General features: G+C 40.8%; 1 protein-coding gene across 13 annotated transcripts in view; it reads right to left on the bottom strand.

The window, feature by feature from the left end:
- Positions 1-13,653, bottom strand: part of LOC129135439 (RANBP2-like and GRIP domain-containing protein 5/6) — a 78,010-nt gene extending 64,357 nt beyond the window's left edge. For 4 of the 13 annotated variants that reach the window (XR_008546490.2, XM_054678704.1, XM_054678703.1 and 1 more), the window contains exons 1-6: positions 13,564-13,653; positions 13,378-13,443; positions 7,534-7,665; positions 3,561-3,628; positions 1,872-1,983; positions 1,281-1,433 (exon numbers count right to left, since the gene is read on the bottom strand). Coding sequence is in view for 9 of the 13 variants with exons in the window: in XM_054678704.1 (XP_054534679.1) it covers positions 1,281-1,433; positions 1,872-1,983; positions 3,561-3,628; positions 7,534-7,665; positions 13,378-13,431 (519 nt within the window). In the remaining 4 variants the exon portion in view is untranslated. The other 9 variants (XR_008546491.2, XR_008546492.2, XM_054678707.2 and 6 more) reach the window with 8 other exon arrangements.
- Positions 13,654-26,776: the final 13,123 nt, after the last annotated feature.

Here is a 26,776-nt window from a genome sequence, read left to right as displayed (position 1 = left end):
AGAATAGATTAATGGTTACCAGAGGTCAGGCATAGTGAAGAGAAGTAAATAGCATGACTACAAAAGGGGCAGCATGAGGAAGATCTCTGTGGTAATAGAGTAGTTCTGTATCTTGACTGCAGTGGTGGTATGAATCTACACGTGATAAAATGAAAGAAAACTATACATACACATTGTACCAATGTCAAAATTCCTGATTTTGATATTGTGCTTTGGTCGGGTTAAACAGGTTGAGTATCCCTTATCCAAAATGCTTGAGACCAGAAGTATTTCAGATTTTGAATTTTTTCAGACTTTGGAATATTTGCAGGATACTTAGCAGGCAGAGCATCCCAAATCTGAAAATCTGAAATCCAAAATTTTCCAATGAGCATTTCTTTAAGCATCATGTCAGAGCTCAAAAAATTTCAGATTTTGGAGCGTTTAGGATTTCGGATTTTAAATGCTCAACCTGTATAAGCATTGGGGGAAAATGAAGTAGCATATAGGATCTTTCTGTGCAATCTTTGCAACTTCCTGTGCAAAAAAATCTATAATTATTTCAAAATTAAAATTTTTAAATTTCTATCAGAAACATATACAATGGGGGTAGGAGGAGGCTAAAGGCAAATATACATTTATAATTTTATATTGTACACACACAATAAAGTATACATTAATATATAAAACATTACAATATACATTTTAAATGTTTGCCAAACATATTTGTGTAGATTTTCTCCAGAACAGTTGCTTAGTAAACTATATTTTACTCTATAAAGAATATCAGGACCAGTCAACACACTAGCAAGAACTTCCTACCATTTTTAGTAATTACGTCTTATATACTAGAGAAACCACCTTTTATCTTTTGCTTGAAGACCTTACTATCTCAAAATACAATCCCTTCTACTTTCAGACAATAGTTATTAGAAAACTCTTCTTTAAAATATCCCTAAATTGTCATCCTGTAGGTAATTTTCACTTAATGAAGCAAAAATTGTATACCAGACAGAACTTAATGTAAATCTTAGCTCTACTTAGTTTACAGCTACTAAACTGTAAAATCCCTAAAATATTAATTATTCCAGAAGGGTAAATGAGATGTCACTTATAAAGTATAACAATGCCTAATAAGACAGCAGATGCTCAGAAAGGTTTTAATACACTTTTTAAAAGAAAAATGTTAAAGGAAACACAAACACCTGGGCTTAAGGTTTGCTATTGAAAAGTAATTTAAACTCCAAATATTAGAAATGGTTATGTTTTAAGTTTTCTCCCTTTATGTTTTGTATGTTTACCTTTAGTTTATAAATTGCAGGACTTCCTGGGAAGAGAGTAGCTGCTCTTTCAACCCAGTATTTTGCTCTTCCATCAGTAACATCATTTTTACAAAGCAATTCTGCAATCTTCAACACAAGATCTTTTTGTGTTGGGTTTAATTCCACTGAACGCTAATATCAGAAAAGAAATTAAAGATTAGTAAATAAATTGTATGTATATATGTAGGAGTATATATACTTATATACTTATATATAAAGGTTAAAAATTATCACTCCAACCCTTAAAAAATTCTACTTCTAGAGAAAACATATTACTTCAAAGGTGTTAAAAGTGTGTTGGAATTTTCTGGAAATGAATCAAATAAAAATTATATTTGTGTCATTTGAATGCAAAAAACACAAAAGAACACCATTTCTGACCGTGTTAGACTTACAATTTATAGGTGTTAAACAATTCTAAATCTGTTCCAAGCTGTGTCACATAACTGTACTATGATACCAATGCCTGTTTTATGATATTCATAAAATATATTTGACTTACTTATATACATTTCTCTGGGCATCATGTGTTTGGCTATGCAAAGGCTATATTTGAATCCTATAACTTACCCTGTAACATTCAATGGCTTTCTCTGTGTTTTCTTCCAATTCATAAAGAAGACCCAGAAATCTGTGAGCTCTGGGATCCCACTGTTGCACATTAATGTAAATACATATGTATCTGTTTTTTAAAAGTAATACAAAAGTAAATTAAACTTAGAACTGTACTTTTAAATGCTAACCGAAGAATACATCTTAAACCAAAGCAACCACTAAACTCGTTTATATTGTTACTCAAAACTACCACTATTCATACAGATAACTCAAAAGTATTCATAGAAAGAAATGGGTAATACTTAAAAACACGTACATAGGGTTGACCACATACTCATTTTACCATTAAATGTCACATTTACCAAATTTTTCTCCAGTGTTATCCACACATAAGAAATGAACATATCAATTGCTTTTTCTTCCTGATCACATTTTAATAAAGCACTAACAGTTTTGCAAATAAATTAGAAGTGATTATAGTAAACATTTTTAAAGTTATAATGCAAAATACTAAACAGCAACACTTTCCCAAACAACAAAGGGAAATACACTTACCCTTTAAGCAAGAAAGTAATTTCTAACAGTACTATATATCCAGCTAAAATCGAACAGAAGAAAAATTACTAATTACAGTACCAAATACAGGAAATTTCCATTTCTCAAATCAAGTAACAACTAAAATAAGTAAATATCCTCTAGGTTCCTTGACAGTATTACCATCAGAGAAATTAGGCCAGACCCAAACTAAGGGATTAAAGTCTCACAGTAAAAAGGTACAAGAGTTAACAGTCACAGTGCTGCTAGTTACATAATTTATGTACCACCATTTTCCTTTCTTACCAGCATTTCCATCTTCCTTTGGATGCCTTTAAAAGCCTGCCTCCCAGCTGGGAGCAGTAACACACACCTGTAGTCCCAACACTATGGGAGGCCGAGGCAGGCAGACTGCTGTGCTCAGAAGTTCAAGACTAGCCTGGGCAACATAGTGACACCTGTCTCTACCAAAAAATGCAAACCTTAGCCAGGTCCACGTGGTGGTGCGCATCTGTATCCCCAGCTACTTGGGGCGCTGAGGTGGGAAGGTCGCTTGAGCCCAGAAGGCAGAGGTTACAGTGAGCAAAGATGGAGCCAGCTGCTGCACTCCTGCCTGAGCAAGAGAGACAGATACTGCCTAAAATAAAAAAAAAGCCTGCCTCCCTCTTAATTTCCTGCTTTAATCCACTCCCAGCCAGGAAATCAGAATCACCAAGCTTCTTATCCCTAGGATAGAGCCTTAGAGCATCACATATTGTGTCAATTAAAGATCTTTTATACAAGCTATTCTCCTGCCTTACAATTACAGTTTAGTTTTTTATTCATTGCTATTTTCCATCTGATTAAGGTATCAGATATCTAACCAAAAACAAATTAAGATATAGGCATGGTTCTCTTTTACTCCAACAGAAGACAATTTTTAGAAAAAGTGTTTTAAGCCAAACAATTTCTTGCCCTTGGTATAAAGCAGCAGCATGCAGAAAACACTAATTGCAGTTTCAATCTCAATGGAATCTAGGCTGGTCCTTAGCATCAGTCTGAGTGATAAATCCCTTATTCCAGAATACACTTAGGAAGAACTACTAAGAACATATTTTTACCTATTTCAAAGAAGAAAATGAGAAAAGGCATTGATTTAAAAAAAAAGAATACATTACGGTTTGTACTTACTTTTTAGCAAGATCATATTCTTTAGCTTCATAATACAGCTTTGCAAAATAGAATCCTTTCATTGTCTCCTAAAAAAAAATTAAAAGTTGTTTTATGTTTCATACAGAAATATTTTCCAACATTTTTTCAAAAGTAGTTAAAGCCTGACAAATGCATAATTCCATGTTTTATAATTTCCTATCACAAAACAAAAAATAGAGCTGGGTGCAGCGGCTCATGCCTGTAATCCCAGCACTTTGGGAGGCCGAAGTGGGCGGATCACCTGAGGTCAGGAGTTTGAGACCAGCCTGGCTAACATGGTGAAACCCCGTCTCTACAAAAATAGAAAAATTAGCCAGGCATGATGGCGGGTGCCTGTAATCCCAGCTACTCGGGAGGCTAAGGCACAAAAATCAGTTGAACCCAGGAGGTGGAGGTTGCAGTGAGCCAGAGGTTGCAGTCAGCTGAGATCGTGCCACTGCACTCCAGCCTGGGCGACAGAGACTCCATCTCCCAAACATCATCATCATCATCATCAACATCATAAATAAGCTGGGTGCACTTGGTCACACCTTTAATTCTATTTAATTCTGGTACGTTGAAATTACAACGTACAAGTAGATATCTATCCTTCTCTGGAGGAACAGACTGTAACTTACTCCACTGTTCCCAAGAGAAATCGGCCAGAAAGCCCGGGCCAGGACGGGCCCAGGAGCGAGCACCGTCGGGAACAAGCTGGGAGAAAGAAGAAGCGCTGGCCCCAAAGGTCTCCCGCCCACCGCGGTCCCCCCAGGACTCTTCCTGCGCTTGCAAGCGCCACGCCGCCCACAGGACTGCGCTAGCCGGCCGGCGCCTCAACAGAGCGCGCCAGGGAGCAGCGCCCGTCGGGAACCATGACGCCTGAGCCATCCAGGCCGTCGCCGCCCGGCCGGGTCGAGAGACCACCGCCGCCGCCGCCGCCGCCCGGCCGGGTCCAGAGGCCGCCGCCGACGCCGACGCCGCCCGACCGGGTCGAGAGACCACCGCCGCCAACGCCGCCGCCCGGCCGGGTCCAGAGACCGCCGCCGCCGCCGCCTGGCCGGGTCGAGAGTCCACCGCCGCCGCCGCCGCCGCCCGGCCGGGTCCAGAGACCGCCGCCGCCGCCGCCCGGCCGGGTCGAGAGACCGCCGCCGCCGCCGCCCGGCCGGGTCGAGAGACCGCCGCCGCCGCCGCCCGGCCGGGTCGAGAGACCGCCGCCGCCGCCGCCCGGCCGGGTCGAGAGACCGCCGCCGACGCCGCCCGGCCGGGTCGAGAGACCGCCGCCGCCGCCGCCCGGCCGGGTCCAGAGACCGCCGCCGCCGCCGCCCGGCCGGGTCGAGAGTCCACCGCCGCCGCCGCCGCCCGGCCGGGTGGAGGCCGTCGGTCTCTTCGAGACCCACTCACCTTTCGAGGCGACGGGGCGGAGCCCTGCATCGAGGGGACGTACCACTCGTAGGCCTTGCTGCGCCTCATCGCACCGCCAACCTGGCTCCCGAGACGCGTGAAACCAGCGCTCAGCGCCGCAGCAGTCGCCAATTCCAAGACGAAAGCGCCTGAAAGCCACTGACGCAGCGGCGTCGCCGGCGGAGGACCACTGTGACGAACTTGTGTACTGCGTCAGCAGTGTGTGCAACGTTGGCGACGTCGGCGCTCGAGCTGCACTCGGCTGGGCTCTTGGCAGCACCCTGTGCTCTGAGGGTGTCTTGCCCGCCGGGCGCCGTGGCTCACGCCTGTAATCCAACACTTTGGGAGGCTGAGGCGGGCGGATCACTTGAGGTCAAGAGTTCAAGACCAGCCTGGCCAACATGGTGAAACCCCATCTCTACTAAAAATACAAAAATTAGCCAGGTGTGGTGGCGGGTGCCTGTAGTCCCAGCTATTTGGGAGGCTGAGGCAGGAGAATCGCTTGAATCCAGGAGGTGGAGGTTGCAGTACAGTGAGATTGCCCCACTGTACTCTAGCCTGGATGACAGGGCAAGACTCCATCTCAAAAAAAAAAAAAAAAAAAAAAGACTAAACTGTGATTTGAGGCAGCTGAGGAACTAAGAGCCCAGGAAGAAAGGACAGTAATGAAAAAGCCAACAAATGAGACCAGTATTTAGTGGTATTTCCCCTATAGGCAATTATTTATTCAAAAATACAGGAACAGCATTTATTTGCTTAACTGCAGATATGCAAACAAAAAATTTAAATGGTCTTAGTTACTATCTACATGCAGATGCTTCCAATCTTAATCTCTAGTCATGACCACTGATCCTTTTTTGATTCCTTTAATTCAATTTATATATCTCTAAGTGAATATCTTGTCAACACTGACAATCAAGACTAAGATGTATTTATTCTATTCCAGATTCTACTCTAAAAGTCACCAGGAAAAATTCAGCTCCACTGGTCCGGGCTCTAAGTCTACTAGCAAAATCTTCCAGAGAAGTGGAAAAGCCATCAGCCAATGTGTTAGACTATCATTTCCATGACCTTACACCTATCAAAAAGGCACTATTACCAGGCTTATAGAATTCTAAAAAAGTTGGAAACCATTTTCCATTATAAAAGAAATTCTTCCAAATCACACAAAACACTCTGACACTTCTCCAGTTCCCCCTTTCAATGTTCTGCAAATGTGCTGGTTTGAAGGAAAAAAAATTCAATGTGGCACATGTTTAAAAATATAATGAAGACATAGACATTATCAAATACAACTGATAGCACTAACCTTCCCTTTGAACCGTCCCTAAACATCCACACTCACATGTCCTTTAAATACAAACCACTTTTCTCCAGGCTTCCTAACTTGGTAAATCCAGGTACCTTCCCAGGTCGTTCAGAGAATTCGGAGCCTCGTTCCACATCACCTTTCCCCAGCCCAGCAGCACAAAACCAATCAGCTGACAAACTCATTTCCACCTCTCAAGGCCTCTCATATTAATCCCTCCTTTCCACACATATACTGCCCTAGCTCAGACCCTCTCATACTTCTTAAACTGACACAGACAACCTCACTTGGAGGCTAACTGGTCTCCTTATCTTTAATCCCAAAATACACCTATTTACAACACAGATCCAAAACCTCGTAACTCCTTTCTCAAAATCCTGTAATGCCCTGTCAATTGCATTCAGAAGAAAACCACCTTTTCATCCTTTCTCCCTTTAAGAGCACATTGGTAAGAGTGTAAATCCCAGTTCTACCACTTAGTAGGTTTATTTCATTTGTAACCTCTATCTCATTTGTAAAAAAAAGAATCATAGTACTATCTTCTCAATAAAGCTGTTCTAAGGAAATAATTAATACTAATAAAGCACTGAGAACAATGCCTAGCACATAGAAAATGCTCAAAAAAGGTTATTATTGTTATCCAAACCCTATCCTGCCTCACCCTACAGACTACTTGTACTTTTATAAGTATTTATTCTACAGATTTATTGAGTCCTTATGACTAGGAGATGAAGATACAAATATCCATTAAAAAATGTTCCGCATTATCTGGCCTTCCTGCCTGTGCCTGTGTGGTTTCTCCTTGCCCTGAATGCTCCTTTCTACCAACAGATATCCTACTCAACCCCAAGGTCCAAACGAAGACGGACATGTCTCTCAGAGATGAGGCTTTGATTTTGCCATGGCCTCCCATTGGATGGTATCTTCCCATCAGTCAATCAACGATGGTACTCTCTTTTCCACATTACTGAGTCATGAGTCTTTCTTAAATTCTAATTTCTTATGCAGACAGTACATCAACTCCACACAATTGTGAGATCCCTAGATGGAAAAGAATGTATCATTTCCATCTCTCCAGCACCTTCAAAAAGTATCACATACATCACAAGGGAGGTCAGTGTATGTTAACTGAATCACTTCTGTTTGAAAACATTTATTCTGCAAGTAGAAACTAAAATTAAGTTAACCATGGAAAGAACTAATGTTTAACCAAACTTCTTTAAAAAATGGTAACTTTTTGGCAACACCTGGTCCTTTTCTTACCTCGTCCAATGATCCAAGTTTACTAAGAGGCTTTGGAGTACTAACGCCATCTAGTGGAGTACTGGGCCGAGGCATTGTGTTGGACATCGTCAGAGAGGGAGCTGGCAATCCAGGAATAAAAACCTTTCCCACCTTTAAGCAATAAAAACATGTGGAAAAAAAAAACTGCCTTTAATGCATCACATCCTTAAATAAAATGTTAAGGAATGTAAACATATATTTCTTTTGATATTTCTAAGTTGATGCTCACCAAACACAGCAAAGAAACAATTCAAATGTCAATAATCTATTGAATTCCACTATCCAACTGTAAATATGTTGGTATAATTTCTTTTCTTTTTTTTTTGAGATAAGATCTCACTCTTTCCCTGTGGCTGGAGTACAGTGGCATGATCTCAGCTCACTGCAGCCTCAACCTACCAGGCTCAAGTGATCCTCCCACTTCAGCCTCCCGAGTAGCTGGAACTACAGGCACATGCCACTATGCCTGGTTAATTTTGTATTTTTTGGTAGAGACAGGGTTTCACCATGTTATCCAGGCTGGTCTTGAACTTCTGGGCTGAAGCCATCTGCCCACCTAGACCTCTCATACCTTGGTATAATTTCTCTTGGTTGGATTCCTTCTCTTCATTACTGAAGACTTTTTTGGAAGGCAGGGAGAGGAATGTTAATATAGTCAACACATTATATAAAAATCTGTACACTATGTACTCTTCTACCTTATTGGTCATAAAGACAGTAAGAACAGCGGCTGGGTGCGGTGGCTCACGCCTGTAATCCTAACACTTTGGGAGGCTGAGGCGGGCGGATCACAAGGTCAGGAGTTCAAGAGCATCCTGCCTAACACAGTGAAACCCCATCTCTACTAAAAATTAAAAAAAAAAAATTAGCCGGGCATGGTGGCAGGCACCTGTAGTCCCAGCTACTCTGAGGCTGAGGCAGGAGAATGGTGTGAACCCGGCAGGCGGAACTTGCAGTGAGCCGAGATCACGCCACTGCACTCCAGCCCAGGCAACAAGAAAGAAACTCTGTCTCAAAAAAAAAAAAAAAAGAATGAGTTGACAATCCGTGCTAACCACTCCTTATTTTGGCTATCTGTAGGGTACTTAGCAAAAACAGAAATTCACATCTGTACAGGCTGAAAACTTGGTAAGACTAAAAAGGAGATGCTCAGAACTAAAATGAGATCTTAACAATGTACATATTCATGTTAACACACTACTCAAAAGCTAACAAAAATAACAGAAGTTGCCCCAATAAAATCCTTAGGCTTAAAAAACAAAAATAACAGTGAGAACTAATTATGCATAATTTTTAAAAAGCTATCTCAAACCCCTAATTTACGAAAAGATGGAATAAGCACATACCATGCTATTCCCTCATTAATCACCAAAAAGAAAAAAAAAACTGAATAAATTTATAATGCAACTAACAGAAGATTCTGAAAAAGTGAAGAAAAGAAGACAAACTGGCTAGTAACCTGAGACCCAGGAATGACCTAATGATGAATTCCCTAGGTTTCTGGTCTTTTTGACTCCTTACATAACCAGGCCTCAGGCTTTCAAAGTGCCTATAACACAGACATGCCAACGTTCACAGACAAAACATGCCCTAAGAAAATCTTACTCTTTCCAGCCAAAGTGTTGGGAAAAGAATGACCAACCAGGGCAGAAACTTTTCACTATATCTGCCCTACTCTTTACAAACACCATGAAAAAAGTCATGGCCGTCCCTTCCTCCTCATCAGGAGGCACAGTGAAAATTTTGAATGTCCCTCGTCTATTTGAGGAAGTCCCCTTCTATTTCTAGATGCTGAGGATTTTTTTTAATCACGGATATTTGATTTTATCAAATGATTTCTCTGCATCCATTTAGATCCTTGGTCAGCAAACCATGTTCCATGACCAAATCTGGCTTGTATCCTGTTTTTGTACAGTCAGTGAGCTAAGAATAGGTTTTATGTACTTAAATGGTTAAGGAAAAAATAAAACAGAAGACAAATATGTAACAGAGACTGCATGTGGCCCATAGAGGCTAAGATACTTGTCTGAACTCCTACATAAAAAGTTTGCCAGGCTGGATGTGGTGGCTCATGTCTGTAATATCCCAGCACTGTGGCAGGCTGAGGTGGGAGGATCGCTTGAGTCAGGAGGTCATGGGTGCAGTGAGCTGTGATCCCACCACTGCACTCCAGCCTGAGTAACAGAACGAGATACTGTATCAAAAAAAACAGAAGAGAAAAGAAATTGCCAAGGATGGAGAGGACATGAACAACATTATCAACCAAATGGAATGAACTGACATTTACAAAATACTCAAGGGTGCCTTCTTGGTGATTTGGCCCTTTAAAGTCTCTTTGTTCCTGGTCGTTTTTTTTTCCCCACTTTATAGCGACTCCAGCTATCTTTTGATTACTGTTTGCATAATATATCTTCTTTCCAGCCTTTAACTTACCTATGTCATTATATTTGAAGAACACTTCTTATAACCAACATATATAGTTGGGCTGTACTTTCTAATCTCTTCTGCTAGTCTCTGTTATTTGTGTTAGACCATTGTATTTAATTAGTGGCCTAGTGGTATTTAAATCTGCCATTTAATATTTGTTTTCTGTATGTTCCCACTTTCTTTGCTAATCCAGAAGAAGCAACTCTTCAAGTTTGATCATAAGATTTTGGCAATTCTGTTCAAGTTTGGCAATTCTGTTCAGGTTTAATCATAAGATCTTGGCAATTTAGTCACATCTTCAGGCTCTACTTCTAATTCTAATTCTCTTGCTATTTCCACCACATCTGCAGTGACTTCCTCCACTGAAGTTTTGAGCCCCTCAAAGTCACCCATGAGGGTTGGAATCAACTTCTTCCAAATTCCTGTTTATGTTGATATTTTGTCCTCCTCCCATGAATCATGAATATTCTTAATGGCATCTAGAAAGGTGAATACTTTCCAGAAGGTTTTTTTTTTTTTTTTTGAGATAGAGTCTCCCTCTGTTGCCCAGGCTGGAGTGCAGTGGCACAATCTCGGCTCACTGCAAGCTCTGCCTCCTGGGTTCACGCCAGTCTCCTGCCTCAGCCTCCCAAGTAGCTGGAACTACAGGCACACGCCACCACGCCCGGCTAATTTTTTGTACTTTTAGTAGACACAGGGTTTCACTGTGTTAGCCAGGATGGTCTCGATCTCCTGACGTCGTGATCCACCTGCCTCGGCCTCCCAAAGTGCTAGGATTACAGGCATGAGCTGCCGCACCCGGCCCAGAAGGTTTTCAATGGACTTTGCCAGATCTCTTAGAGGAATCACTATCTATGGCAGCTCTAGTTAAGTAATGTATTTCATAGTAAGACTTGAAAGTCAAAATTACTCCTTCACAGGCTGCAGAACAGATGTGTCAGCAGGCATGAAAACAACATTCATCTCCTGTACATCTCCCTCAGAGCTCTTAGATGACCAGGTGCACTGTCAATGAGCAGTAATATTTTGAAAGGAATCTTTTTTCTGAGCAATACGTCTCAACAGTGGGCTTGACACATTCAGTAAACCATGCTATAAACAGGTGTGCTGCCATCCAGTCTTTGTCGCTCCATTTATAGAGCCCAGGCAGAGCAGACTTGGTATAATTCTTAAGGGCCCTAAGATTTTTGGAATGGTAAATGAGCACGGGCTTCAACTTTAAGTCACCAGCTGCATTAGCCCCTAACAAGAGGGTCAGACTGTCCTTCGAAGCCAGGCACTGACTTCTCCTCTCAGGTTATGAAAGTCCTAGATGGCATCTTCTTCCAACAGAAAGCTGTTTCATCCACACTGAAAATCTGTTTAGTGTAGCCACCTGCAACAATTATCTTAGCAGCTTCTACATCAGCACATGCTGCTTCACCTTGCACTTTTGTGTTATGGGGAGGGCTTTTTTCCTTAAACCTCAAGAATCAACCTCTGTTAGCTTACAACTTTTCGTCTGCAGCTTCTTCACCTTTCTTGGCCGTCACAGAATTGAAGAGAGTTAGGGCCTTGCTGTGGATTCGACTTCAGCATAAGGGAATGTTATGGCTGGTTTGATCTTCTGTCCAGACACTAAAACTTTCTTCATATCAGCGATAAGGCTGTTTCGCTTTATCAGTTGCCATGTTCACTGAAATAGCACTTTTAATTTCCTTCGAGAGCTTTTCCTCTGCATGCACAAGTTAGCTCTTGTGCACAGGTGGTCTGGCTCTCAACCTATCTCAGCTTTCAACACGCCTTCCTCACTAAGCTTAATCATTTCTAGTTTTTGATGTAAAGTGAGAAACTTGTGATTCTTCCCTTCATTTGAAAACTTAGAGGCCATTAGAGGGTTACTAATTGGTCTAATTTCAATATTGTTTTGTCTCAGGATATAGTGAGGCAGGAGGAGAGAGAGAGACAGGAAAGGGGTCAAATGATCAGGCAGACCACACAAAACATTTATCGATTAAGTTCCTCATCTTATATGGGCACAGTTCGTGGTGCCCCAAAAGAATTCCAATAATAACATCAAAGACCACTGATCACAGGTCACCATAACAGATAAACTAATAACAAAAAGGTTTGAAATATTGCAAGAATTATCAATATTTGAAACAGTGACACAAAATGAGCACATGCTGCTGGAAAAATGGCACCAACAGACTTGCTCAACACGAAGTTGCCACAAACCTTCAATCTGTAAAAAAAAAATGCAGTATCTGTGAAGTACAATAAAGCAAAGCACAAAACGAGGTACGATGGAATACTGTTAAATATATACATCACACTGAATGAGTAAACAACACACGCATCAACACAGACAAATCTAAAACACATATAATGTTGAGCAAAATAAGTACATCAGAGGCGAGTACATGGTATTTTTTATATAAAAATTCAAAAACAAGGAAAACTAAATAATGCATTATTTAGTGATACATACATAACTGTAAAAACTAGTAATACAAACAACTGATTTATCACAAAATCAGGATTCTGTCTATCTCGAGGGCAGGGGAAGATAGGATGCAATCAGAAAAGAATGTAATAAAAATAAGGATACTGGCAATATTCTATTTCTTAACCAGAGTACTGGGTAGATGAATATTCACTTCATTATTATTATTCAAATTGTATGTATTTAAATTTCATAATTTAAATTTGTAAAATGTATATTCTCTATGTACATTTCACAAATGTTAAAAAAATACAGCTAACAGCTGGGCGCAGTGGATCACGCCTGTGATCCCAGCACTTTGGGAGGCCGAGGCGGGTGGATCACGAGGTCAGGAGATCAAGACCACCCTGGCTAACACGGTGAAACCCCATCTCTACTAAAAATACAAAAAATTAGCCAGGCTTGGTGGCGGGCGCCAGTAGTCCCAGCTACCCGGGAGGCTGAGGCAGGAGAATAGTGTGAACCCGGGAGGCGGAGCTTGCAGTGAGCCGAGATCACCCTGGGCAACAGAGCGAGACTCCATCAAAAAAAAAAAAAATACAGCTAACATATACCACATTTAATATAGTGAAACTTTACCAAAACTTTAGTACTTACCAAAGGTACCCATGCTTCAATGTCAAAACTACTTTAACTTAAAAAAAAAAAAAATCTACCTATACTCATTGAAGGTTTCCCATCTGTGACAGGTTTAGAGTACAAATGCATTTAATAGCAGTGAGCCATAGCCCTCCAAATTAGGACCCACCTAAATGGGAAGCTTCACTGAGAATTATTAACAAAATTCTTCTGCCAAATTGTGCAGACAGGAACATAACAAATTTAAAATATCAATCTAAAGTAACATTACAAATATTCATGCAGGCAGCCTGAAGTCCTACTAAAGGCATGAAGTGCTACTTATTGCTTACCCGAACCACTCCTGTGTATAGCACCAGGTTTCCACTGCCTTCCAAGACCAGCATGGTGTCTATTTTCTTAAAAAAAAAAAAAAAAAGACAAAAAATGTATTTCCCAATCTGAGCAAATTAACAGATTTTTTGACTGAAAAATCTGATGAAGCGTAATTGTCAACTTCTCGAATGTGCCTACATTACCTCCACTGGTGCTGCTCCTTTGCTGGTATGTTGGTCACTGAACCAAAGATGAGCTGGGTTTTATCGTTACTCTCTTGAAACTTTACACAGCTAAATAATAAAATAAAAAAGAAACTTGATACATGCAACAACCTGTATGGGTATTAAAAGTATTATGCTGAACAGAAAAAGACAATCTCAAAAGTTTACATACCGTATGAGCCCATTTATAAAACATTCACAAATGCCAAATTATCAAGATGGAGAATTAGTGGTTACCAGGATCAGTGGGTAATGGTGTATGTGACTATAAGGAGTTAACGTAAGACAGATAAAGATGTTTTGTATCTTGATTGTGGTGGTATTTACACACATCTACATATGTCAAAAAACTGCATAGAACCATACATAGACATAAATGAGTACATGTCAAATTGATGAAATTTGAAATAACGTGTATAGATCATCTATTTCCTGGTTATGATAATGTATTATAGTTATATAAGAGGTTACCTGTGAGGGAAAAAGAATGCAAGGTACACAGGACTTGTTTACTATTTTGTAACTTCCTGTGATCTATCGTATTTCAAAATATGAAGGTAAATAAATGGGCAAAAGATCTGAATAGATATTTTACCTAAGAAGATAAATGAATGGCTAATAACTTCATGAGATGATCAACTTCAGAATGCATTAGAGAAAAGCAAATTAAAGCCACTTCACAACCACTGGAAAATAGCTACAATCAAAGAGTGTGATGATATCCAATCCTGTCAAGGATAAAGAGACATTAACCTTCATATTTTGCTGGTGGGAATATAAAATGATACAGGCTATTTGGAAAACAGTTTGGTGATTTCTTAAAAAGTTAAACATGAATTTACCATTCAACCCAATGACCCAATCCTAGGCATTTACTCAAGAAAAATAAAATCACATATGTCCACATTTTTGCTCAAGACCTTTGTTCAAATGTTCATACTGTCCTAATTCTCAGCAGTCAAGAGGTGGAAATAAACCAAAAGTCCGTCAGCTGATGAACAGATAAGCAAAACATGGTGGTAGATCTATACAATGGACTATTACATAGCAGTAGGTATGAAATAATGATACATGTTACAAAATGGTGGATCCTAAAAACATCACGCTAAGTGAAAGCTAAACACAAAAAGCTACACTGTGTGTACATACATTATATATATATAAATGTCCAGAAAAACTAATCTATAAAGGCAGAAGCCTAGCATGGTTGCCTGAGGCTGGAAATGGGAACAAGACTGACTACCAACAAGCACAAGGAAATCTTTTTATGGTGATATAAATCTTGTAAAATTGGGTCATGGTGATGGTTGTAGAACACTGTAATTTACTAAAAATCATTTAATTGTACAGTTAAAACATGTTAATTTTATGACATGTAAATTATTTCTAAATAAAACTACTTAAGCCAAAAAAAGGAAAGAAAAGAAAAAGAAAAAGCAGTGCTGAGTTATTTATACAGAAACAATGGGAAAGACATCCACCTACCGTAAGTGGAGCTGGGACTCTACTAAAAAGCACAGGAACTTTTGCCCACATAGGTCAGATGTAATAAACACTTTTGAGGCTTGTGAATTTTTCTCTCTATAATAGATACATTAATAAAGTAACTGTCAGCACTGGTCCAAGAATCTACCACAGTAACTATTAAAAGTCTTTGAGGCCGGGCGCGGTGGCTCACACCTGTACTCCCAACACTTTGGGAGGCCGAGGCAGGCAGATCACGAGGTCAGGAGATCCAGACTATCCTGGCTAACACGGTGAAATCCCGTCTCTACTAAAAATACAAAATAAATTAGCCAGGCATGATGGTGGGCACCTGTGGTCACAGCTACTCTGGAGGCTGAGGCGGGAGAATGGCATGAACCCAGGAGGAGGGGCTTGCAGTAAGCCAAGATCGCGCCAGTGCACTCCAGCCTGGGCGACAGAGCCAGACTCCGTCTCAAAAACAGAGAGAGAAAAAAAAAAAGTCTTTGAAAATATTCTGCAAGAAATCTAAAAGCTACTTAGGTCAAACAATAATCTCAAAGACACAAACATTTCTAAGAATTAAACTTCATGATCTCTAAGATCCTTTCAGTTCTTTGATTATGAGCTCATTACACAGCTTTGTTGGGGAAAGCTACAATAAATTTAACAATTACTGATGAACTTTTAAATTACATACTATGTAAGCTCCCTACTTGTAATGCAAACTAAGCCACCTACTTGTAAAGTAATGCATGCAAACTTGAATTCCTATCCCGCAAAGGGCCAGATCTTTCATAATGCTATTTCTCCTATCTACCCCCTCTCCTTCTCAGATTAGGCCTCATTCACATCTCTTTTTGAAATCGTATCTCTAATTCCCAAACCCTTCCTTCTAAAGTGCTACAGAAGGCCGGGTGTGGTGGCTCATGCCTGTAATCCCAGCACTTTGGGAGGCCGAGGCGGGCAGATCACCTGAGGTCAGGAGTTCAAGACCAGCCTGACCAACATGGAGAAACCCCGTCTCTACCAAAAATACAAAATTAGCCAGTAATCCTGTAATCCCAGCTACTCGGGAGGCTGAGGCAGAAGAATCAATTGAACCTGGGAGGCAGAGGTTGCGGTGAGCCGAGATCGGGCCATTGCACTCCAGCCCGGGCAACAAGAGCGAAACTCTATCTCAAAAAATAAATAAATAAATAAATAAATAAAGTGCTACAGAAGACCCATAAATCTAAAAAATAAGAATCTATAATATATTCAACTGACAAATAAGTTATTTAAAGAAAAATGATCTATAATTGTAGGATACTTTTATTTGATATATGAGAAACAAGCCAGAGACACTACTTCAACATTGTATCCACATCTTTACTTTCTTCAGACTACCTATCCCCCATTTCATTCTCTCTAAGATTATGCATTTGCCTTCCATTTCAGATAAAACGAGGCTCTAAGGCTTGAGCTCAACCTCCTGCCTTACGTATCTGATCAACCTTCACTTCTTTATCCCAAGGCTAATCTCACCACTTGTGCACCTTTCTGGTTACTTGTTCCATCAATCGTTTCCTCTCTTCTGTATTTTCAATACTTTCCCTTGAGTATAGTCCGTATAGCCTACTATTTCACATTAAAAGTCTTAAAATATAAAATGGACTCAACATTAGAGTATATAAAAGACCTTCTCAATTCGACTGGATATAAAACTTGTATTGTGGTTAGGTAAGAAAATATTGGGGGCCAGGCACAGTGGCTCACACCTGTAATCCCATTACTTTGGGAGGCAGAGGCAAGCAGGTTGCTTGAGCCCAGGAGTTTGAGACCAGCCTGGGCATCACGGCAAAATCCTTTCTCTGCAAAAATTACAAAAAATTAGTCAGGCGTGGTGGTGTGTGCCTATAGTCCCAGCTACCTGGGAGGCTGAGGTTGGGGAATCACCGGAGCCCAGCAGGCCAAGGCTGCAGTGAGCTGTGACTGAGTCACTCACTGTACTCCAACCTGGGTGACAGAGTGAGACCCTGTCTCAAAGAAAAAGAAAAAGAAAAAGAAAAAGAAAATACTGGGGCAAGATGTCATGAAAACTAATTTTATTATAGTTCAGCAAAAACAAAACTCTCCTTGACCAAGACTCCCTCTAATTTTGTATCTTCATTCCTATTCAAAGGCAAACTCCTTAAAGGGCCTGTATGCCTATGTTCATTTCCTCAGTCCCCATGTACTTTTTCTACCCCACTTTCCCCCGCCACCCTCCCAGCTTAAAATGCTCTGGCCAAGGTCACCAAGGAACCCACTGCCACCCAGGGACCTCCTCTCTGGGTTCAACTCTCAGGGCCACACTTCACCAGTACCTGGCAATACTGGCATCTCTGTATTCTTGAAATGTTCTTTTTTGTATTCTGTATTTCCTGCTGCTTCTCCCATCTGACCTCTTTTGCTTTGTCTCTCTGCGCCAGCTTTGTCTCTTTCCATTCCCCAAATCTTAAGTTTCCAGGACTTCAGTTCCTAGCCCTCTTCTCATTCTACACCACTGGATTTTAACTATTTGGAGGCCACGAATCCCTTTGAGAATCTAAGGAATGTTAAAACCCTCTCCTTGGGAAAAGGCCTATATACTACATGTACACACAATTATTGAATACAATAATTCTTCAATTCTAATCTAATTCTCTTACCTCAATCACCACTTATAAGCTGACAATTCCACATTTATTGTTCTGCTCTTTCCCAAACTTCCGACACACTTATAAAGTGCCTTCTTACCGCTGTCATCAAACAGACCAGAGGCCTAAAGGGCAATCAGTAATCTCTCAAGCCTCCTTTTTTTCTTTTTCAGACAGTCTCACTCTGTCGCCCAAGCTGGAATGCAGCGGTGTGCTCTTGGCTCACTGCAACCTCCAACTCCCAGGTTCAAATGACTCTCTCACCTCAGCCTCCAGAGTAGCTGGGACTACAGATGCACGCCATCATGCCTGGCTGATTTTTGTATTTGTAGTAGACATGGGGTTTCACCATGTTGGGCAGGTTGGTCTTGAACTCCTGAGCTCAAGTGATCCATCTGCCTCAGCCTCCCAAAGTGAGTGATTACAGGTGTGAGCCACTGCGCCTAGGAAGCCTCCTCTTCATTAGCCTTTTCCCTCCCCTCTGCAAAAACCAGAGTGGGAGTACTTGTAATTCCCTAAATACACCACGCACTCACCAGAACTTCTGTTCTGATCCCAGCTGCCGTCTGTGGTCTTTCTCAACTTACCTGCCTAGCTAATACCTATTCGTCTTTCAAAGCCCTACCAGCAAAAGTAGTCCCTCCTGTGTCACCATCCTTCAGCTATCTGCCTCTTTTGAGGACAGGGACAGTGACTTATTAGACTGTTAACTAGCACACACATTGGCATATAAATTAACACGTGAATTATTAAAGAGAATATAAAAGAAGAAAGGTCACCCAGAACAGAGATCTAAGCTATGTTTCCCAAAAAGTAAAGCTGGCACTCAACTAACATGAACATAAAACTTAGGAAACATGCTAAAAAACCCACATTTCCTCACTGATAGAAATTAACTGTTTCTCCCCAGAACAAAAAACACCTGAAAAATGAGAGATTATTACTATAAAGGAAGAAATATCAGATGACAAAATAATATTTTTACGATGACTTTTTTTTTTTGAGATAGTCTCACTCTGTCACCCAGGCTGGAGTGCAGTGGCACGATCTCAGCTCACTGCAAGCTCAGCCTCCTGGGTTCAAGCAATTCTGCCTCAACCACCTGAGTAGCTGGGATTACAAGTATGCACCATCACACCCAGTTAATTTTTGTATTTTTAGTAGAGACGGGGTTTCACAATGTTGGCCAGGCTGGTCTCGAACTCCTAGGCTCAAGTGATCTACCAGCTTCAGCCTCCCAAAGTGCTGGGATTACAGGCATGAACCACCGTGTCCAGCCTATGATCACTTTAATATCATTAATATCCTCTACTGAAACTGAGGTGGCCTTAATACATATCTCTATATATTTTTATATATATTAATAACTGATCACATTAAAAGGAAACTTTAAACAAAATGCCATATATTTCCCAAGACTTTCAGCAACATTTTTCTTTGAATATAATAATATATATAACAAACCTTATATTAGTAATCGTTTCTGTCCACAAATGGTCAATACACAGTTCAGGAACAATTGGCTCCGTTTCTGGTGCAAGAAAGGAGCCATTAGAATTACTATTTGGAGAATGAGAAATACTATGTCTCTTTGGAGACTGATTATGGCTTGAAATGTCGAACCTTTGCACCCCTGAAAAAGAGTGCACTCCTAAGGCAGGAGAATGAGCACGACTGCAAAAGAAACAGAGGACAGAGTACGTCGCAGTTAGCAGGGCAGGCTTATATGACACCCACTCCAATGACACTTCCCAAAATTCCACAGACAGAAGAGCATTCATGGCATAATCCAGGTCAGAAATTAAAATTTTTCAAAAAGGAGTAGCTATTTAAATGGTTCATGTCAATGTGCTTTACTATATTCTAAAGATTTAGAATTATTGTTAGAAGAACTCATCTTTTACAACTAAAACTTAGATCATCTTCTTTTTCGGAAAATGAACTGACTATTCAAAAAGCTCTAAACTATGTCCCTGTATAGTCAGACATATATATATCAACAAAACTATGTCCCTGTATAGTCAGACATATATATATCAACAAAACAATGTCCCTGTAGCACCAGATATACATATCTGGTGATTTAAATATATATCTATATAGAGAAATAGATACATTTAGATATCAAATAACAAGAAAAAAAAGAAAAACTAACATAAATTAAGACAAAAATAAAATAGTGCCACAATATTTTGGGAATTAATATTCATCAAACTGTTGCCCACACAGTGGTAGAAACGAGGCAACTAATCTTAGGACAAGCATAGGCAGCTTCAAAAATATGACTCAGGAAAGAATGTGACATGGTAAACTTAGAAATCTTAGTAAAAGTGGCTCAGGGCTGAGCACGGTGGCTCACGCCTGTAATCCCCACACTTTGGGAGGCCGAGGTGGGCAGATCACAAGGTCAGGAGATCGAGACCATCCTGGCTAACACGGTGAAACCCCATCTCTACTAAAAATACAAAAAAAAAAACTTAGCCAGGCATGGTGGCAGGCGCCTGTAGTCCCAGCTGGAGGCTGAGGCAGGAGAATGGCATGAACCCAGGAGGCAGAGCTTGCAGTGAGCCAAGATTGTGCCACTGCACTCCAGCCTGGGTGACGCAGCAAGACTCCAGTCCGTGCCTCCAAGATGACAAAGAAGGAACAACAATCGTGCCAAAAAGGGGCACAGCCACATGCAGCGTATTCGTTGCACAAACTATGCCCAACGCGTGCCCAAGGACAAGGCCATTAAGAAATTTCATCATTCGAGGCTGGGCACGGTGGCTAATGCCTGTAATCCCAGCACTTTGGGAGGCTGAGTCAGGCGGCTCACGAGGTCAGGAGATCGAGACCATCCTGACTAACACAGTGAAACCCCGTCTCTACTAAAATAAAAAAATTAGCGGGTCGTGGTGGCAGGTGCCTGTAGTCCCAGCTACTCGGGAGGCTGAGGGAGGAGAATGGTGTGAACCTGGAAGGTGGAGCTTGCAGTGAGTCCAGATCCCGCCACTGCACTCCAGCCTGGGCAACAGAGTGAGCCTCTGTCTCAAAAAAAAAAAAAAAGAAAGAAATTAATTCATCATTCGAAATGTGGTGGAGGCTGCAGCAGTCAGGGACATTTCTGAAGCGAGTGTCTTCAATGCCTATGTGCTTCCCAAGCTGTATGTGAAGCTAAATTACTGTGTGAGATGTGCAATTCACAGAAAAGTCGTCAGGAATCCACCTTGTAAAGCCCACAAGGACCAAACACACCCACCCCGATTTAGACCTTCGAGGAGTGCTGCCCCACAACCCCCACCAAAGCCCATGTAAGGGGCTGAGTCCTTAAACACTGAAGACAAGGCCAGGCGCCGTGGCTCATGTCTGTAATCCTAGCACTTTGGGAGGCCGAGGTGGGTGGATTGCCTGAGCTCAGGAGTTCGAGATCAGCCTGAGCAACAGGGTGAAACCCCATCTCTACTAAAATACAAAAAATTAGCTGGGTGTGATGGCACACCCCTAATCCCAGCTACTAGGGAGGCTGAGACAGGAGAATCGCTTGAACCCGTGAGGCGGAGGCTGCAGTGAGCCGAGATCATGCCATTGCACTGCAGCCTGGGTGACAAAGCGAGACTCCGTCTCAAAAAAAAAAAAAAAATGAAAATAAAAAGACTGAAAACAGACTATTCTCCAGAGAAAAAATAAAATGGAAATTGTACTTAAAAAAAAAAAAAAAAAAAAAGGCTACATGCCATTTAATCCCAGGCCCTAGTATGTTTATTCGGGTTGTCTGCAATTAGTAACAACATAAAATTTGAACTTTTTCTGTAAAAGATCAAAGACTAAATAGTGCAGTTTGCTGTCCACATACTGACTCTATCACATAATCTTTGTTATTTCCTACAACCCTTTAAAAGGTAAAAACCATTCTTATGTTGGGTGCGGTGAATCATGATGTAATCCCAGCACTTTGGGAGGCCGAGGTGGGTGGATCACCTGAGGTCAGGAGTTCAAGACCAGCCTGACCAACATGGTGAAACTACGTCTCTACTAAAAATACAAAATTAGCTGAGTGTGGTGGCACATGCCTGTAATCCCAGCTACTTGGGAGGCTGAAGCAAGATAATCACTTGAACCCAGGAGGCAGAGGTTGCAGTGAGCCAAGATCGCACCATTGTATTCTGGCCTGGGCAACAAGAGCAAAATTCTGTCTTAAAAAAGAAAGAAAGAAAAAAAACCATTCTTAGCTCACAAGCTTTACAAAAACATGCTGCAGGCCAGATTTAGCCCATGGGCTACAGTTTGCCAAGACATAATATAGAAGATAAAAAGCAGCTAGGCACAGTGGCTCACCCCTGTAATCTCAGAACTTTGGGAGGCCGAGGTGGGTGGATCACCTGAAGTCAGGAGTTCAATACCAGCCTGGCTAACATGATGAAACCCCATCTCCACCAAAAATATAAAAAATTAGCCAGGCATGGTGGCGTGTGCCTGTAATCCCAGCTACTCGGGAGGCTGAGGCAGGATAATCACTTGAACTCGGGAGGCAGAGGTTACAGTGAGCTGAGATCACACCACTGCACTCCAGCCTGGGCCACAGAGCAAGACCCCTCTCAAAAAAAAAAAACCCAAAACAACAACAAAAAATAAACTTTACTTCATCTAAGTATCATTCATTTACTTATTAATTATTAAAGAACAAAGCATCTACAGGTAGGTTAATAAATATATCGGTATTCCTCACTGATTTATATGCCTTATTTTTACTAAAATAACTGTTGAGCAGTTAATACCATGGTATTCAAGAAAGTCAAAATAGAAGTTATTTTTGTAAAATGTTTACATTATTTTTATAAGTCAGTTTTCATATAAGCGCCTTTATAACCTCCCTCACCAAAGTCAAAAAAAAAAAAAAAAAGAGCTTATCTAAAAGAATATAGAAATACACTTACTTCCAGATTTACAAACAAGTGGAGTTATTTCATCTAGTGGGTGCAGCATGCTGAACATAGTAGGTAAAGGTTCTCTAGCAATAAACAAATAATCAATTAATTACCAATACGAGTATGTCTGTGCACAAATTTTGCACTTCTATTGAAAAGAAATCTCCAGATTACACGAGCAACTAGAAACCTACTATCTCAAAATGCAATCTTCTAAACTTTGTACATACTATTTTTCACATTGTCTTCTATTTCATTCCTAGAAATCTCTCCCCTTAGAGTAATTCTATCAATGCACGAACAGAGGGAAATCAATATAGCCAGGGAATTTCTGCAAACAGCAGTCATCACAGTACAGAACAAATGGAGTAATGTGCATAAAGCGGTCTTTTTTTATTGATCTCTCTTACTGGCAGTGTGTCTTTGGCAGCTAAGAAAGAAATTTATTCTCCCATATCTGCTGACAAAGGAATGCATTTTTTAAAAAAGGAAGAAACAAACTACTTCAAGTAAATTAAGTCTGCTTTTTTTTTTTGAGATGGAGTCTCACTCTGTTGCCCAGGCTAGAGTGCAGGGGCATGATCTCGGCTCACTGCAACCTCCACCTCCCAAGTTCAAGCGATTCTCCTGTCTCAACCTCCCGAGTAGTTGGGATTACAGGCACACACCACCACGCCCAGCTAGTTTTTTTGTATTTTTAGTAGAGATGGGGTTTCACCATGTTGGCCAGGCTGGTCTTGAACTCCTGACCTCAGGTGATCCACCTGCCTCGGCCTCCCAAAGTGCTGGGATTACAGGCGTGAGCCACCACACCGGGACAAAAGCCTAGATTTTTTAAGGAATTATTTTTTTTAGAGCGAAGACAGGCTTTCTTTCAAAGCATAAAGAGATTAAAATCTATAAGCAATTTCTTTAAGACTTAGCAAGTGTCTACCTCTTGCACCACAACATGACAGGTGCTGTATGTTGCTGCCCTTCGGTGTGCTCATAATTCACAGGGAGACAAGATAAACACACCACTAATAAACATCTACCATTTATTGCATACTTAATACCTACTAGGCCCTGTGTCAAAGCTTATATACATTTAGCTAGTTTAACTTTGCATAAGTCCTAAGAGGTAAATGATAATATTCCTGTAACGCGTAAGGAAACTATAGCTAAGAAAGCACTAATGATCTGCTCAAAGCAGCACAATGAGAAAATGGCAGAGCTAAGAACTGAATCTTGTTATTTATTTTTTTTTGAGACGGAGTTTTGCTCATCGCCCAGCTGGAGTGCAGTGATGTGATCTCGGCTCACTGCAACCTCCGTCTCCCAGGTTCAAGTGATTCTCCTGCCTCAGCCTCCCGAGTAACTGGGATTACAGGCACCTGCCACCATGCTTGGCTAATTTTTTGTATTTTTAGTAGAGACAGGGTTTTGCCACGTTGGGCAGGCTGGTCTCGAACTCCCGACCTCAGGTGATCCACTCGCCTTGGCCTCCCAAAAGTGGTGGGATTACAGGCGTGGGCCACCGCGCCCGGCCAAATCTTTTTTGAAGCCATTTATTTGCATGTTCAATTTTACCACTTAGATTGGGAAAAAAGGCTAATTAAGTGCCAAGTGCGTAGAGTTCATGAGTGTACATACAGGCTGAGTATCCCTTATCTGAAATACTTGGGACCGTAAGTGTTTTGGATTATTTACCTTACACTAACGGTTGAGCAACCCTAATTCTTTTGGGGGTACAAGTGGCTTTTGGTGATACAGAATTATGTAGTGGTGAATTCTGAGATTTTAGTGCACCTGTCACCTCAGTGCATGTTGTACGCAATATGTAGTTTGTTTACCCCACACCTTCTTCCCACCCTCCTCCTTCTGAGTCTCCAAAGTCCATCATAACACTCTGTAAATAGCCTCTGCATACTCCTTGCTTAGCTCTCACTTGGAAGTGAGAACATGCAGTATTTGGTTTTCCATTCCTGGGTTACTTCACTTAGAATCATGGCCTCCAGTTCCATCCAACTTGCTGCAAAAGACATTATTTCATTTCCTCATTATGGCTGATTAGTATTCCATGGTGTATATATACATTTTCTTTATTCACTCATTGGTCAATGGGCACTTAGGCTGCTTCCTTATCTTTGCAATTGTGAATTGTGTTGCAATAAACATACATGTGCATGTATCTTTTTCACATAATGACTTTTATTTCCTTTGGGTAGATACCCAGTAATGGGACTGCTAGATTGAATGGTAGACGTACTTTTAGTTCTTTAAGGAATCTCCATACTGTTTTCCATAGATGTCATACTAATTATGTTCCCACCAGCAGTGTATAAGCATTCCCCTTCCACCACATCCATGCCAACATCTATTGTTTTTCTGACTCTTTAATAATGGCCATTCCTTAAAGAGTAAGGTGAGATCTCACTGTGGTTTTGTGTTTCTCTGATGATTAGTGATATTGAGCAGTTTCATGTTTGTTGGCCATTTGTGTATCTTCTTTTGGGAACTGTCTATTCATGTCCTTTACCCACTTTTTGAGCTTCTGTCTTGCTGATCTGAGTTCCTTATATATTCTGGATACTAGTGCTTTGTTGGATGCATAGTTTGCAAATATTTTCTCCCACTGTGTGAACTATCTGTCTATTCTGACATTTCTTTTGCTGTGCAGAAGCTTTTTATTTTAATCAGGTCCCATTTATTTATTATTTTTGTTGCATTTGCTTCTGGTGTTTTAGTCATAAATTCCTTGCCTAGGCCAATGTCCAGAAGAGTTTTTCCAAGGTGATGATCTAGAATTTTTATGGTTTCAGGGCTTAAAGCCTTTGATCCCTCTTGAACTGAATTTTGTATAAGGTGAGAGATAAAAAAAAACCCAATTTCATTCTTCTAAAAAAGGTATCAGTTTTCCCAGCACCATTTACTAAATAGGATGCCTTTCCCCCAATTTATGTTTTTGTAAGCTTGTTTGTCAAAGATCAAATACTTGATTACAAGTATTTGGCTTTATTTCTGGTTTCTCTATTCTGTTCCATTGGTCTATGTGCCTACTTTTATACCAGTACCATGCTATTTTGCTAATTATAACCTTGTAGTATATGTGATGGCTACATACTTGTTCTTTTTGCTTAGGATTGTTTTGGCTATTTTGGGCTCTTTTGGTTCCACATGAATTTTAGAATTGTTTTTTCTAACTCTACAAAAAAAAAGATCTTATTTTGATGAGAATTATGGTGAAATCTATAGATTGCTTTTGGCAGGATGATCATTTTCACAATATGGATTCTTCAAATCCATGATCATGGGATGTGTTACCATTTGTTTGTGTCATCTGTGATTTCTTTCAGCAGTGTTTTGTAGTTCTCCTTATAGAGATGATTCACCTCCTTGGTTAAGCATATTCATAGGTTTTTGTTTTTGGCTTTTTGCTGCTCTTATAAAAGGGATTGAATTTTTGGCAAGGTGCGGTGGCTCATGCCTATAATCCCAGCACTTTGGGAGGCCAAGGTGGGTGGATCACCTGAGGTCGGGAGTTCGAGACCAGCATGACTAACATGGAGAAACCCCGTCTCTACTAAAAATACAAAAAATTAGCCAGGCGTGGTGGTGCATGCCTGTAATCCCAGTTACTCAGGAGGCTGAAGCAGGAGAATCGCTTGAACCTGGGAGGCAGAGGTTGTGGTGAGCCGAGATCATGCCACTGCACTCCAGACTGGGCAACAAGAGCAAAACTCCGTCTCAAAAAAAAAAGAGACTGAGTTCTTGATTTGATTTTCAGCTTTGTCATTTTTGCTGTATAGCGGTGCTATTGATCTGTGTACATTGATTTTGTAATCTGAGACTTTACTGAATTTATTTATCAAATCTAGGGGTCTTTTGGAGGAGTCTATAGGGTTTTCTAGGTATATAATCATATTATCAGCAAATAGTGATAGTATGACTTCCTCTTTTCAAATGTGGATGTCCTTTATTTCTTTCACTTGCCTGATTGCTCTGGCCAGAACTTCCAGTACTATGCTGAATAGAAGTGGTGAAAGTAGGCATCTTAGTCTTCTTCCAGTTCTCAGGGGGAATGCTTTCAACTTTTCCCCATTCAGTATGATGTTGGCTGTGGGTTTGTTGTATATGACTTTTATTAATTTGTGGTAAGTCCCCTCTATGCCTAGTTTGTTT

The sequence above is a fragment of the Pan troglodytes genome, chromosome 12 (assembly GCF_028858775.2).
Source record: "Pan troglodytes isolate AG18354 chromosome 12, NHGRI_mPanTro3-v2.0_pri, whole genome shotgun sequence".
NCBI classification, from domain to species: domain Eukaryota; kingdom Metazoa; phylum Chordata; class Mammalia; order Primates; family Hominidae; genus Pan; species Pan troglodytes.
This window is presented reverse-complemented; position numbering and strand designations above follow the sequence as displayed.